At 28.5% G+C, this 17,275-nt stretch overlaps 1 protein-coding gene across 3 annotated transcripts; it reads right to left on the bottom strand.

Annotated features, from left to right (window-relative positions):
• Positions 1-728: 728 nt before the first annotated feature.
• Positions 729-6,148, bottom strand: LOC124819691 (putative methyltransferase PMT3). Of its 3 annotated transcripts, XM_088095622.1 has the most exons (9): positions 5,819-6,148; positions 5,583-5,656; positions 4,072-4,536; positions 3,411-3,575; positions 3,133-3,315; positions 2,087-2,681; positions 1,817-1,929; positions 1,487-1,707; positions 729-1,361 (listed from the first exon to the last, which is right to left on the bottom strand). In XM_088095622.1, the coding sequence occupies exons 3-9, from the start codon at positions 4,345-4,347 to the stop codon at positions 1,061-1,063; spliced, it is 1,854 nt and encodes a 617-aa protein (XP_087951748.1). In that variant the 5' UTR covers positions 4,348-4,536; positions 5,583-5,656; positions 5,819-6,148; the 3' UTR covers positions 729-1,060. The 3 variants fall into 3 exon arrangements, with proteins under 3 accessions (XP_087951748.1, XP_087951749.1, XP_087951747.1); XM_088095623.1 differs by lacking the exon at positions 5,583-5,656; XM_088095621.1 differs by lacking the exon at positions 5,819-6,148 and having other exon boundaries at positions 5,583-5,812.
• Between the last annotated feature and the right edge of the window lie 11,127 nt (positions 6,149-17,275).

The raw sequence follows: 17,275 nt of genomic DNA, 5'->3' as shown, positions 1-17,275 counted from the left end.
AACTTAGATTGGAAAAAGTTCATTCTAAGATCATGGTGTCCTTAGTTTTACTGACCTAACTGCCCCAACATAAAACCCAAAAGCCCTATATTTTTTTTTCAGGCCCTTACATCACATAAATTAATATCTTCATATTAAAGTTCGATGCAACATATAAAAACTTTAATATTTATCTAGTTTAATATTGATACACAAGTTTAATAAAAAAAAAGCCATTTATTTAAAATTTATAGAAAGAGAATCATAAAAAAATACATTCCAATCCAAATCATGGTCAAGTATTATGATATGGATAAAGCTACTATCTTGCAAGCTAATTTTATATGATTAAATTATATTTATTGTTCACTTATTATTATATTATGTCATGTATATCTTATTTTAGCTAAATTTATTATTTGTTAAATACATTGTTTCTATTATATATATTTAAGCTCACAAATAAAATATATATAGTTATGTGTAAGAGGATTATATATATTTAAGCTCACACATAAAATGCATATAATTATGTGTAAGAGGGTTACGTGTAAGAGAATTATATATATTTAAACTCTAAAATGTATATAGTTATATATCTATTACACATCTTACATCAATTAGATAGATTAAAAATAAAATTAATTTATTATTATTATTATTATATATATTGTTTTTTTAAAATTGAATTATGATTAAAATCTCATCTTCATAAATTAAAGTCCAACAAGAAAAAGAAATCCCGAGCAGAAAAGAAATGTGTATATATTACATCATATAACTTATTAAGTGACTTCTATGTCGTCATTGTTATATAGCTTACCCTTACATAAACCCCAAATGCAGGCAAAATTTGGAATTGCCTATAAAAGCTTCGTGCCTATGTATGTCTTAATCACATTGAATAATCATCAGCCCAAAAATTAGAATCAAAAGAAGGAAATTAAATGAAAGGAAAACAACATGTAATGCTACAGAATGAAGTTGTTTACTGATCCACTTCACTACTTGGGCCGTGGTTTGATCCCTTGCAGCAGCAGCAGATAATAATATGTAAGAAGATGAAAATGCAATGGTTGTCCTATTCTGTGTCCCTAAAGCTCTCACTAGTCAGCCACAGTTTCTTCTGGATTATAAAAACAACTTCATCACCATCCTGAACAGAGTCAATTGCTTCCCAGTGCAAAGCACTTAGGTACTTCTTTACAAAATCAATCACTGCCTGTTTATCCCGGATGATCACGAAACCAGTGGGCCGAAGCACACGATCCATCTCAATTAATAGATCCTCAAGACTGCAACCTCTCTTTTCTACGTCAGAGAAGATACTCCATGCATGAAGTAAATCATAGGTTCTGGGGTATGTTGAGAATGCTTCACACCTGTTTAAGATTACCACATCAAAACTCTTGCTTATTCATCAGTAGTTAACAGGTTAGAAAACGAAATGAATACGCAGAAATTTGTCAAAGAAGCAACAAATATGTAAGCAATCTAGCTTCAATACCAGTCATGAGTAGATCCTATGAGACCTCTGTCATATATGAGCTTAAGTGTATTGACTCCATCATGGGGCACAACATTCATAACCCAAACATTCTTGTCTATAAGAGCTGCCGCAAATGAACCCATGTATGCTTTCATATCCATAATATTCCTCAACGTGTTTGATGCAATTTTTGGACTCAAAAGATCCCAGTACTTCGCAACTCTCCTTTGCCATAGTTCCTGCAGATGACCAAATTTAAGCCAACAATTGATTTATCTAAAATAATATCGCTGTACTATAAAGATAGTTATGATCATTAACAAGAAGATCAAATATAATTCTGATTACCGTATCCTTTTCAAACATTTCATTTGAATAGCCAAAGTCAGATAGTCTAGGAGGAGGTGTAGTCAATCTGGCAGGCCATGCGGCTAAACCACTACCCTCGGCTCTGTTGTCATCTGATAAAATAAACAATGCTGGAATTTTTCAGTTTACTGACGTAGAATCTGGGGATGCATGGCACTAAAGTAGCAACTAAGAATTGATACTTGAAAGGAAATCACTAGAATCCATGGAATGCAAAATCCATCAAATAACACAGAAAAGACTACTCACGCTCACTGTAACGTGTTATGCATGCTTCCATATTTACTCCCCAAACTGCATCTGGGTCATCATCAGACTGGCAAAGAGGAGGGTGAGCATCAGGTCCTCTTTCCATATAGCAGTCGTTAGTCCCATGTTTTTGCCAGACAACAGTTTGGTTCCTCTTTGCTGCTATTTTCCAACACATACGCTCCACAAGCTCACTCATTTCTTTCCATATCTTGAGATTCTCTTCATCCTGGGCATATGCCTCGGGAGATGAGTATGCAAAATAACCTCCTGGTCGGAGCAATCGGTCTAGTTCAAGAAGTAGTATTCCATCTCTTTGAAGCCAATCAATTCGACAGCGAGAACAATGAACAAGCTCAAAAGATCGGCTGGGGTAAGGGAGTCTTTTTGTTCCAAGGATACCAAGATATGCAGGAATTCCTCTTTCTAGGGCAAATTGAATTTGATTCTGATGCACATCATTTGGTGCCAAGGACATTGCAATGATATCGGATGATAGAAGATATCCTCCAAAACTTGCAACACCGCAGCCAACATCAAGCACTGTCCGTAATCTTCCTTCATTGTTTAGATTATTGTTTGAAAAGTTAAGCATCTGGCAAAGTAAACTGGAATTTTCAGATAATGATTTATGTGTCAAATGCAAGCAAATCTAGATAAACAGAATTTACCAGACAACTAGCACTGTTAAGCCTGGTACTTGTAAGCATAATAACTGAATTTTTACAGGCAGAACCATTAAAGTCGACAACTAGCATTGTAAAGCCTGGTACTTGTAAGCATAATAACTGAGGCAGAACCATTAAAGTCGACAACTAGCACTGTTAAGCCTGGTACTTGTAAGCATAATAACTGATTTTTTACAGGCAGAACCATTAAAGTCGACAACTAGCACTGTTAAGCCTGGTACTTGTAAGCATAATAACTGATTTTTTACAGGCAGAACCATTAAAGTCGACAACTAGCATTGTTAAGCCTGGTGGTACTTGTAAGAATAATAACTGATTTTTTACAGGCAGAACCATTAAAGTCGGATGCAGACTTACATTTGCAATTGATGCAATGTATTTATCAGCTCCATAGTGAAAATGAGTTCCACCTCCAGGGAACATTATTTTGTCACCTTTTTCAACCATCCAATTCTGGTCAGACTTCTCATGTGCCAGGTGAGTGTGTGGGATATTTGCTTTCCACACCTCATCTCTGCTCTGTGGCCACTTAATAGGGACCTGCAACATTATAGAAACAGCAAATGTTGGAGTGGAACAATACATGTCTATCAGAGGATATGTTAGAAATAACATCTATTCAAACTAATCTTCACCTTGTATCCTGATGGAGGAGGGATTAAGCAATTGTAACGCCTTTCTGCAGGTGGACAATGTCTCTCATAGTGCTCCATTACAGACAGGTCCAACTTCATCCTCATTTGATAGATGAGGTGTCTATCTAGGCATGGAATCAACTCCGAATGACGATCATCACAAGTCTTCAAAAGCATAAACATCATAAACACTGTGAGATTTATGAAGAGCCAGAAGTAAATTTAAATGGTGTACATGAACTTGATTGTTTCCACTTATTTATCTATGAAAGTATAACTTATTTTCATTATGTAAACAAGAAACTTGTTGCTTGATTGGGATGTTATTGTGGATGTGGACAAGAAACTAGTTTTCTTCAGCTTTTACTTTTCCATTTATGATACATTTTAAGCCTCTTACGTAACATGTTATATTTATCAAAACTTATCCAACTCTCAAGCGTAGACTTCCGAGTTTAGCAACCGAAATTCAAATAAAACAGTATATAAGAGAGTTCATAATACTAATACCACTGATTAAACCAAATAGCAATAGCAAAAACAAAAAATTAGAGATGTTACATTAAGCATGAATGATAGCAATAGCAATAAAATGGATGTTGCATGAAGCCATTGAGAAAGAATGTATGCGCCCTATGTCTAAGCTTACAAATCAACATACAGGGAAACTCTTTGAGAAAATATTTGCCTCCCCTTCTCCCTGCTTGAAGCTTGCCGAAGATTCATCTCGATTGCCATCATTGTCATCCTCTGCACCTAAATATGATGAGCCAAGTCTTTTCAATGATCTTCCATATTCAAGAGCAGATGACCCACTATTCTGAGAACCAAAGATGGATCCGCCATACACATACAGAAAACCAAGAAAAAATGCCACAAAAAAGAGGAAAGCAACTGTATGCTTTTGTTGCAATCCATCAGATCTCCCCCTCGGCATTTATTAGTTGAAAGTATAAATCCAAACTGCAACTTTCACTGTTCAGTTACGGTCTAAAAAAATCTTGATTTGCCAGACATTCAATGTCAAATTACCGACTTGAAACCCCCGTTAAGGTAGCAATCTTAGTTCCTCAAATCATAAACAAGACAAACAGTTTCCTCGTAGTACACTGACTAAATGATTGACCTGCAAACAAGGGAAGATCAATTATCAAACGAGATACAGAAATTCATTTGTTGTCGTTGTTTTACTTTTGATTAAATCATAGTGCTTAAAGGAATAAAGAATATTATACCATAATCGCAGACCATTATTACACTTTTTCATCATGAAAACATCTAAACTGTACTAAGGAAAACCAATTGAAATACAAAATCCAATTTCAAACATCTTTATGACAACAGATCCGTGTAAGGAACCTTAAAATAGCTCTATAGCCTTGTGGGATGAAGTTCAATGAGAAATGTAAACAAGGAACAACCAGCAAAGAAAGATTTTCACAGCACCAAGGACATTCATAAACAAAATATAAAGGATAATAGCAATCAATTGGCCTAGCGCAGGCAGCCCGGACAAACCTACCCTGGCCAATGAGAAATAACCAAATACAAGAAAATCTATTGATTGTTAAGATATTGTCAAACATGTACAATCCTAGAGTGTGTCTCAAGCAATTGTAATTTAGTCCAACAATAAGTTACGACTCAATTCACAAGATTCACTCCTAGTTTTCAGCAATTTTTTTTGGATAAAACATACCAATGAAGAAGATTATTAAAAAAAGAAAAATAAATAAATGAAATTGAAGAGAGCCGTTATGCTTGCTATTGAAGTGACAGCAGACCAGTGAAAACAATGGATCCGAATCACCCCTTAAAAGAAACATGATCTAAGGTGACAACTTATAAGTAAACAAATTCTTTTACACGTATATGATTCAGACTTAGATGGACTTGAATCGAGCAACATGAACTATCTCAATGACAAACACTTTCCTACAGTTAAACTGAACTTTCAGATCTAGCCCAATACAAAACAATAATCACTAGCACTAAAACGTGTAATACTTATTAACAACACCAAATCACATAAGAGAGTCGAAGGTACATTCAGTAGGCCACGACTATGACCAACGGCAGTAAAACATACCAGATCCATCATAACCGCCATGCCACACCACACACAGGCAAAACAAACTTAACAGAAGTAGCATTACATAAAGAAAAGCTTACTGGGTTCTGATCAAAATCCAATTGGGTGCAAGAAAGTGAAATCAAAATCCCAACTTCGTCCCCGAAAAATAATTCTATAAGAAGATAAGTAGAAATAAGTAAGAAGAAAAGGAAGAGGAAGATGAGATCTGGGTGAATGTCTGAAGTTTGTTATGTGCGTGTGTGGCAGTGGAGCAGTTCAAAGAACATCTTAAGAAGGGGAGTTAATTTTGTTAAAATAATAGTAGTGTTGGAACCTGAAAGAGTTGCAGACAGCAAATTGACCGTGGTGGCAAGACTTTTGTGGTATACCATATGATGTGGGTCGGATAGATTACCACTGAGATTCCATTTGGACCAACTAAGTGGGTTTGCACTTAACATGTAAACAATCATGTCACGCCATGGCACACGGTACTACAGCCTTTTTACAACTCTTCTGCCAGTCGGTGCTGTCTATTCTATGCAATAACTTCAAAATAAAGGTCAAATTAAAATGGTTCTTTTGAAAAAAAAAGGTGAAATAAAAAATAACACCTTATCTTCTTCACCCATGAGAAGTTGAAAGAAATAATAAAGGTTACTGCTGATGAAGTTAAACGAGAGTGAATTTGGGATGGTATTGTATGAAATTTGAAGGTGGGACTGTTTGCGAAATCCCTTCCTCGGCTTATTACGAAGACATGTTCTACCCAAATTTAGTAATGTGTGGACAAATTGTACTTCACTTTCCGTTCATATTTGTTTTTTTAATCTTAGAATTTAAAAATTCATAGTTTTGATATTTTTTTTAATTCGATTAAACTCTAAAAAAATATATACTAATTCAAAGTACCTATAAGAAATAACTAATTAATTTAAATTAAAAGCAAACAAAAATTATAATATCTAAAATAAAATATTATATACTAATATCATAAATTTGGTAAAATCTAAAACCTGGGACCAAAGAATAAATGAAGAAATCAAAATTTGAAATAAAACTAAATAATAAATTAATCTATACCTAAATATAAATACAAAGGAATTTTTTTCCTGTAATATACTATTTCACATCCTTATTACCATCACTACATCCACTTATATTTTATTTTCTAAACTAGACCCTTTTATTCTTGACATAGTTTTTTATTTTTCATTTGAAAATATATCTTTTTCTATTCTTAAAAATGTATAAAAATTAATATTTAAAACTATGGAAATGTAGAAATTTTGTTAAGAATTTTTTAATTATAAAATATAAAAATAGAAATTTAAAAATATAATAAAATATATAAAAAATTTAATTAAAATTTATAAAATATAAAAAGTAATAAAATTTATTGAAAAAAAATTATTTAGAAAAAAAATATAAAATAGAAGTTAGTACTTTTATATTATTTTTAAAAAAATTTAAAAAGTTTGAGTATTATAATTTTTTTTCTTTTTTTAAAAAAATTAAAATAAAAAAAATCATTTTAAAATCTCATTCAAAAAATTTGGTTCCTTAATAATTATCATAGCTCGATATTCATATTATATCTGGATGAGTCAACTCTAAGTTTGTAATATGTTTAAGATGAATGTTTTATTATGTATATAATATAATATAAGATGAAATTTTATTTGATTATAATGAACTGTTTTAGCACTAGCTTATTCTTATTTTTGTGTTGTGTGTGTTATTTTTCTCTGCAATGATTATCTAAATAGTATGAGTTTGCTTAGGGAGATTTCTTTTTAGTTATTGTAGCAAGAAATGAGAGTGAAGCACATGAGTTATTAGATAATCCTAAATATTGATCTCTAGCGTTTTGTGATAGGTTTTTCATCTAGTTGTCCTATTATTATATATGTAATATTTTATTTTAATAGTTTTATATTATTAAAATGGAATGTTACAATAAGTGTCATTTAACATTTACATTTTTTATATTTTAAATAATTACAAGTTTAAAGTAAGTCTTTTTTTTAAATTAAAAATGTGAAAAATATATACTCTTATATTTTAAAATTCTTATTAAGAATGTAATGTATATATTATCCTTTTTAAAAAGTTATAAATATTTATCAGAGGACTATAAATATATTATTTGTATGTATATTTCTTAAAAAACTACAAATATGTTTTTTATAAAATAAAATTCAATTAGCTAATTTTCTATTTATAATTCAAATTTTTTAATAATAAAATAATCAAGTTTCATTTAGAAAAACTACTCTTATCTATTTTTTTTCTTATTGTTACATTAATCAAATTTAATAAGTACATGGAGTTTTTATAAGAAGTAATTTTACCTTGACTCATTCCTGAGAAATTTGATAACTAATCATAAAATAAAATATTTATTATATCAATATTTTTTATTTATTGACCCTATGTATTTGATGTATAAATAAAAATTAATATAATGAATATTGTACTTTATTTTTTATTAAAATTTATTTTTAATTTAATACATATTTGGAGGAAAAGTCTTGATAAATATCCACATGAAAGAAAAAATAAGAAGAAAAACATAAAAAAAAAAAAAATCAGCATATGCATGAGTCAAAAATTAGATTTTGAAAATGTTAGTATTACAAATCAGTTCATCCTAAGTTAGATTTAGTTTATGAAGAAGTTAATTTAATTTTTTCTATTATTTCTCTCTAAAAAATGTTTTTGAGGAGTTTCTTCCAACACGCTCGTAGTTAATTTTTTCTAATTAATAATAAATGTAATAACTATTCTTACAATGCATTAATTCGATTATTATTAATGCAGTAATAAATTTTAAATATATTAATTTATGCATTTAATGTGTACAAACAATCTCGTTTATAAAAAGAAAAAAGATGAATGTGAGCATATCAAGAGTGTTCATTTTGGTTTGTAAGAATTGTTGTGTTAAATCATGTCCATGAATACCCAAAACATTCTTAACATCGCTCATCGCCTGATTGCTTCCAACTCTGGAGAAGATCCTAACCAAAACAACAAAAATGGTTTTAGATGTTTAATTTGCAACCTTGTCTTTCTTACCTTTCAAGCACTCATAATGCATGTTGAGTCTCATTTATCTCTTGAAGACCCTGCTATAAGAGCTCTATATTCACCAAATCAGGTGAACTCTCGAAGGGAAGTGATTCCAAACCCTTTACACCCAAACTTTTCTAGATTAATGGTCATGCAGGAAACTAATGTCTTTGTCAACAATAGGGTTTTTCAGCCACCACTTGAACAACCAATGGTGATGCAGGAACCTCAATTTTCTGTTAACAACAGGCTTTTTCATGCACAACCAGAACAACCTAGGATGATACCTCCATCTAGAGCAACCTATGTTACCCAAGGTGGGGCTGCTGCTTCTCGATCACTCCAAGGTTCACCATATTCTATGTTACCTGCAAGTAGTGATGTTATTGAAGTGGCACAATTACTTCTTGATACAATCCATGAAAGGGAGATGGAGGTTTCTCCAATTGATGGAACTAAACCGTACATCAATCTATTGGATAAACCTATCAATGCTGAGAATTTCAATCAGGATATCATCAATGGTGAAGCACTGGATCTTGCTTTAAGGCTATAAATCTTCAAAGCATTGTTTATTTAGTATCATCTTGAATTATATATGATGGATGTACTGATGATCATGTGTTGAAGTCTTACCATTTGATTCTCATTTTTGCTTCATGTCTTATATACAAGAGATGAGAACAAATTATATGGAATAAAAGTGTTTATTTAAGATTTGAGTGTGATTTTCCTATTTTATCATTGAATCTTGATTTTCGTAACATTAAAGATTGAACCTATATTTGTAGTATCAATTGAGGTGTACTCAAATCAGGATCTCGATGATCTATAAATACATGGTATTTAAGATTTTGATCAAGACGGATCCAATTTTAAAATTCATTATTCCAAATTCACATAAATATATAAAAGATGAAAGATTTGTGAAGAATAAAAATATCAATTGAGATTTTTACGTACTCGAATATTTTATGAAGTATTTTCTTTTTCTATTATCAAATCTTGTTTTGCTCCTTTTACTCAAGTTTTTAAATTATGATTATAATGATTTAAAAATTTGGGTATGACAGATGAACTTGGTGTAAATAATTGACCACTCTTTAAATAAAAAGACGGTTAAACACAATACTTCGAGATTTTGGATTAAAAGTAGTGTCAATCCTTTATGGAGATTGACTTAAGTCATATATATATATAATCTCTCCTTAATGAATTCGTCTTTGATGAATAAAATCCATCAATGATATAAAAGTTTGGTTTGTCTTGGTGACCGTCTTAGACCGTAGTGGCAACAACAATAACAACACCACACACAAAAACAATGGTACAAGTAAGGTCACCATACACTTGAACAAAAATATACTATATGAAAGGAATTCAGATATTTTTAGAAATAATCCAAGTGTGAGTCTAAGTCTCACATTAAATAATAATAAAGTAAAACATCATATAAGAAAAATGACCTATAAACCTAATGTCTCTTGAGGTTTTAGGTTAAAAGTGATGCAATCCCTTGTGTAGATTGACTTCGGTCACATATATATAATCTTCCTAATGAATTTTCTATGACAAAATACTTATAAAAAAATCATAGATAAAAAAATTAATATGTTAACTAAAAATAACAAATAAAATCACGCATCATAAAATATGTGACAAAAAAACTTTATTTTGTCACTAACACACAAAAGTCACATTATCGCAAACTCCTTAATAATAATAATAATTACATTAAATAAAATCATTTTTCGTCACAAAATTTAATGGGATGATGCATCACACATTATGACAAAATGATTCAATTAATTTAATGAATCATATATTGCTTGAAGCATACTAATTATCATTCAATGCGAGATAATGATGATATTACTTAAAAACAATAACTCATACTTTAATTCATGAGAAACCGTCTCATTTAAATGTTGTTGATTACAGTGAAATTTTAATGATTTAAAGTTGTAATAATGAGTAACGCATAAGAGTTAGTAGTTTAGAATGACATAAATACGCGTTAAGTGTTAGGTAACGCATAAGAGTTGGTAGTTTAGAATGACGTAAATACGCGTTAAGTGTTAAATAACGCATAAGAGTTGGTAGTTTAGAATGACGTAAATACGCGTTAAGTGTTAAATAACGCATAAGAGTTGGTAGTTTAGAATGACGTAAATACGCGTTAAGGGTTAAGTAACGTAAACACATTTTAAGTAAAATTGTAGATTTGTCAACATTTCAATAAATCTATGTGCATTTGGATTAGATTTTCCTCGTAAGTCTCAAAATCATATTGTTGAAGACATAAGTTAATTATTTTATTTGACAATATTCATCACTAATAATTCATAATTGTAAATCACTTCTTGTTCACTAAAAATAATGTAATAGGACCTCACATACAAGACAAAATAGGAAAATATGTTTACCATGATTTGTTTAATAATATTAAAACACATAAAACCAATTTGTTGCACAAACAAATTTTAACTACATTACACTCTTAATATTTTTCTCATTTATAAACTTTACCAAAACATCTTACTCCTGTATTTTTCCATCATTATTCATCACTAATAATTAATAATTCACTAAAAATATTGTAATACAACTTGATTGACCTCACGTTCAAGAGAAAATAGGAAAATATTTTTACCATGATTTGCTTAATAATATTAAATACACATAAAACCATTTTGTTGTACAAACAAATTTTAACTACATTTCACTCTTAATATTTTTCTCATTTACAAACTTTACCAAAAGATCTTACTCCTATATTTTTGAATCATTAGCAATCCAACAAATTCTTAAATTTCAATAAAAAATTATTTAATTTAATCTACCCTATCAGTTTTTCTATTTTTAAGAACTTCTTTTATTAGAGCATTAACGATCATTTAAAAAAAATTGTGTATGACACACAATTAAAAGAGTTCTACAATTATAATTCATAAATATTTTATATATTTAAAAAATTTGCTTAAGTACACTTGCTTGAAAAAATAGGAATTAAAATGTTCACAAAATATCTAAGTAAAAAATCAACTCACTTTGAATAATTATCTAAACATATATGGATAAATGTTCGAATCCTACCTCTTTAAAACTATTACGTAAAATATTTTTACAGACAATTGATAGAGATGACAACAAGGTAAAACATGAACAATTTTTATCATCTTACTAGTACATTCAACATAAAATTCATTCTCATTCTTGTTTTTATATTCCATCAATATTCAACATATATAATATATAAATTTTTTGTCTCATTCTTTTCTCCATCTCCATCAGGTAACGACTATATTCATTTATGTTTATATTCACGTTGTTACTTTTTGTCTACATATTCGTTTTCTCATTATTTCAATATTAATTAATTTGTTTCTTTATATAAAAAACTAAAAATCACTCAAAAAAACATAATATTATCAAATATTTCATATCAAAATAACTTATTTTCATTTTTTTCAAAGTCAAATATTTAGAAGAAAATATAATTGTATAAATGTCAAATTAAAATACCAAATATCAATTGGATAAAAGTTAAATAATTATATAAATATTACACAATCACACAAATAAAATTTTATGACAACCAAATCATTTATTAATTTTTCAACATTAATAAAACAAAGTTGATAAAATTAAAATGTATTTGGTATCATATATGGAGGTTGACTAAATCACAAGTAAATATCTTCCTAATGAATTCTCCTTTGATAAAAATTGATACATAAATTGGTTTTCTAATTATCCTTTTCCAATCTAATTCATCTTAACCTAATTAGGATTATTTTTTAATGGGCTTTATTGCTTGTGTAGACATTTTTGTGAACGTCTTATAAATTTTATTGTACAATTGTTATTTATATCTCCCTTGATTATAAATATCAAATTTTTTTCTCTTCTTTTATTTATAAAATTACTTTTTTTCTTTCTTGTGCCTATTTTTTTTTGAGATTTTAACATTGCTTAAAGAAATAACTAAATTATAAAATATAGTTTGATACAAAACATTGCTTTATAAACCGATTTTGTGAAGTTGAATTGTTATTAAAAAATTATATTTTGCGATGAAAATATTGTGAATAATTCAAACATGAGTCTGAGTCTTACATTGCGTAATAACAAAGTTAAACACCATATAAAAAAATATAGTTAAACTCAATACTTCAAGATTTTGGATTAAAAGTAATGTCAATCCCTTATGGAGATTGACTTAAATCACATATATATAATCTCTCCTTAATGAATACTCTTCTAATAAAAATCTATCAATGGTATAAAAGTTTGGTTCGTCTTGGTGACCGACTTAAACTGTTGTGGCAACAACAATAATAACACCACACCCAAAATAATAATGGTATAAGCAAGGTCATCATACACTAGGAAAATATATCGTATGAAAGGAACACACCCTTAAAAGGAAATTGTTTCACTACAAAAAAAAAACAGGTTTTACTAATAAACAAAATCTGTCGAAAATAATCATATTCCACCAGTAATAAACTTTTTTCATCAGATTATCGACAACTACTAATCCGTCAATTATACCTTTGTTAGTAATCATTACCGACAGATGTTGGCCTTCGGTAATTACCGAAGGAGAAAAATGACCATATAAGAAAAAGGATCTATAAATCCAATGTCTCTTAAGGTTTTTGGTTAAAAGTGATGTAATCCCTTATGTATATTGACTTCGATCACACACACACACACACACACACACACACACACACACACACATATATATATATATATATATATATATATATATATATATATATATATATATATAATTTCCCTGATGAATCTCTTATGATAAAAAAAACCCATAAAAAAAAATCACTAGATAAGAAAAATATCATTTTAACTATACTAAAGAAAAAAAGTAAAATGCATCACAAAATATGTGACAAAAAAACTTTATTTTTATTTTGTTACTAACACACACAAAAATCACACTATGGCAAACTCCTTAATAATAATAATTACATTAAATAAAATAATTTTATATCACAAAATTTAATGGATGATAAGTCACAAATTATGACAAAATGATTTAATTAATTCAATGAATCATATGTTGCTTGAAGCAAAATAATTGTCATTCAAAGAGAGATAATGATAGAAACACTTAAAAAGAAATAACTAATACTTTAATTAATTGGAAACCGTCTTACTTAAATGTTATTGAAGTCAACGTAATTATATTTAATTACTTAAAATTGTAATAATGAGCAACACATAAGAATTGATAGTGTGGGGGATGACGTAAATACGCGTTAAATAACGTAAACACGGTTTAAGTAAAATTATACCTTTGTTAATATCTTAAAAAAAAATTGGTGTACATTTGGATTAGATCTTTCCATGAGTCCCAAAATCATACATAAGTTTTTTTTTTTTTGACAATATTCATCACTAATAATTCATAATTGTGAATAACTTCTTGTTCACTAAAAATATTGTAGTGCAATTTGATTGACCTTTCACACAAGAGAAAATAGGAAAACATTTTTACCATAATTTGTTTAATAATATTAAATACACATAAAACCATTTTGTTTCACAAACAAATTTAACTACATTTCACTCTTGATATTTTTCTCATTTACAAACTTTACCAAAACATCTTACTCCCCTATTTTTGCATCATTAGCAATCCAACAAATTCTTAAATTTCAATAAAAAATTATTTAATGTAATCTACCCTATCAATTTTCTTATTTTTAAGAACTTGTTTGATTAAAGCATTAACAATCATTTTCAAAAAAATATTTTATGTATGATACACAATTAAAAGAGTTCTACTATTATAATTCACAAATATTTTATATGTTTAAAAAATTTGCTTAAGTACATTTGCTTGGAAAAATAGGGATTAAAGTGTTCACAAAACATCTAAATAAAAATAACCACAGTACCCAACTCACTTTGAATAATTATTTAAGCATATATGGAATGACAAATGTTCGAATCCTACCTCTTTAAAAGTATTACGTAAAATACTTTTACAATGTAGACAATTAATAAAAATGACACAGAGGTAAATAGGAACAATTTTATTATCTCATTAGCATTTTTGAAATAAAATTCATTCGCATTCTTGATTTTATATTCAATCCATATGCAACATATATAATATATAAATTTTGTTGTCTCATCCTTCTCTTAACCTCCATCGGATAACAAGTATATTCATATTGGTGTTTATATCTACTTTATTACTGTTTGTGTATATATTCATTTTCTCATTATTTCAATATCAATTAATTATTTTTTATAAAAAGTTGAAATCACTACAAAGAAAACATAATATTATCAAATATTTAATATAAAATAACTTACTTTCATATTTTCAAAGTCAAATATTTAGAAAAAATTATGATTGTATAAATTTTAAATTAAAATACCAAATAACAATTGAATAAAAGTGAAATAATTATATAAAATATTACACCATCACATATAAGTAAAATTTCATGACAACCAAAACATTTATTAATTTTTTAACATAAATAAAATAAAGTTGATAAAGTTAAAATGTATTTGGTATCATATATGGAGGTTGACTTAAGTCATATATATACAATATTTTCCTCTCTAATAAAAAAATTCAATCAACAACAATTCGTCTTAATTACCAGCTTAAACCATTGTGACAACAATAATAATAACACTACATCCACAACAACAATGATATAAGTAAATATCACTATAAAATATTGAGAAAAATATATCATATCAAAGAGACTCACCCTTAAGAGAAGATTGTTGAGAATAACCTAAATGTGAGTCTAAGTTCTACATTAAGTAATAACAAAGTTAAACACCATGTACACAAAAGACCCATAAACTTAATACCTTTTCAGGTTTTAGGTTAAAAGTGGTATCAATACCTTATATAGGTTGAGTTAAGTCTCATATAGATAATATCTTATTGGATAACAAATATTAAAAACAAAAAATAAAATCATGCTTCATAAAATATTTGTGACAAAAAAATTTATTTTGTTACTATCACAAACTTCTCAATGACGACGATAATGATGATGATGATGATAATAATAATAATAATAATAATAATAATAATAATAATTTTATTAAATAAAATCATTTTCCATCACAAAAATTAATGGGATGATATGTCACAAATTATGATAAAATGATTCAACGAATCATATGTTGCTTGAAGCGTAATAATTGTCATTCAAAGCAAGATAATGATAGTATCACTTAAAAAGAAATAACTAATACTTTAATTAACTAAAAACCGTCTCACTTAAATGTTATTGATGTGAATGTAATTATATTTAATCACTTAAAATTATAATAATGAGTAACATATAGCAGTTGGTGGTCTCTTATGTAATTGATGATGTAAACACGTTTTTAAAAAATTGTATATTTCAAACATATCAAAAAATAGTTGTACATTTGAATAGGATCTTCACCATGAGTCCCAAAATCATATTGTTGAAGATACAAGTTAATTTTTGATTTAACAATATTCACCACTAATAATTTATAATTGTGAAACACTTCCAACATAAAAGTGAAAAAATTATAAAATATCACACAATACACGTAAAATTTCATGAAAACCAAAACATCTATTAATTTTTCAAAATTAAAGAAACAAAGTTGATACAGTTAAAAAATATTTTTAAAAAGTTACAAAAAGAAAATAAATGTTCAATGTTTAAAAATATTTCGAATGTTTTGTACTTCTTTTCTCTAAATTTTAATAAATTTATTTATATACTAATATAAATTATAATACAACATTTCAACAAAATCATAGGAAGAAAAACATATTAAACTAATAATAACTCAAATTTAAACATAAATATTTCATCTTTTCAACATCAATCACTAGTGTAGCGAGAGGATTTTACCGCGGTTATTTTTCACTATACGTCGCGGTTTACGAACCGCGACATATTCAGCCGCGGTAGTAAGTCAGAGACTTTAGGCCGCGGTTCTGACCGCGGTATATAGGTTGCGGAATATGCCGCGGTTGTCTACGGAACCGCTGCCTAAATTCAATTTTTTTTTTAAAAAAAAACAATTTATCCACTATATGCCGCGGTTGAACCGCGGCAATATACTCTAATATATGCCGCGGTTAGTGCTAAAACCGCGGCCATATGTCTCATTTTAAAAAAAAAACGAAACACTATATGTCGCAGTTATGGTTAGAACCGCGGCATATTCCCCTGCAGTTTTTTAAAATTGCAGGTCTGTTTTTGTGATATCCACTACCACAAAAACAGACCTGCATATAAAAACATGTACACAAATTCAATTTGAACATAACAAACACATGTTCAAATGTATTTCAACATCAAATAAACTACAAAGTCTAAGAAAATTCAATCTAATCAAATGCAATGTTTAAATCTAAGAGCTATTGTATAATCTAATTATATACTTCGCAGCAGCGTTCCTAATGAATAATAGTGACTTCTCAGGAACTGGTGTAGTAGTCTTGAATCTCTGCAAAAGACAATTCATATTAATTAGTGTATATGAATTCAACATTTGGGAAAAAATCAAAATTTGTTAAAGTTAAATATTACCGTTTCCCAGCGACTTGTGATGTGAGAACGAACAATATGGGTCATCCAATACATTACATAGTATCCGCACTCATATGACCCATTTTGTCTGTTACACTACAATATATCATCACAGTTGATAATAGTTA

The sequence above is a fragment of the Vigna umbellata genome, chromosome 8 (genome assembly GCF_029865625.1).
Source record: "Vigna umbellata cultivar VRB3 chromosome 8, Vumbellata_1.0, whole genome shotgun sequence".
In the NCBI taxonomy this organism is placed as follows: Eukaryota; Viridiplantae; Streptophyta; class Magnoliopsida; order Fabales; family Fabaceae; genus Vigna; species Vigna umbellata.
The sequence above is the reverse complement of the archived record's forward strand: the minus strand, read 5'-3'. Positions and strand labels throughout refer to the sequence as shown.

Bases quoted from the DNA above. Each gene is read 5' to 3' on its own strand.
- LOC124819691 (XM_088095622.1), bottom strand. From the start codon at position 4,347: ATGCCGAGGGGGAGATCTGATGGATTGCAACAAAAGCATACAGTTGCT. The intron at 3,316-3,410 runs GTGAAGATTAGT...ATAATGTTGCAG, and splicing joins CTCCTCCATCAGGATACAAG to GTCCCTATTAAGTGGCCACA. The intron at 2,682-3,132 runs GTAAGTCTGCAT...TTACTTTGCCAG, and splicing joins ACATTGCATCAATTGCAAAT to ATGCTTAACTTTTCAAACAA.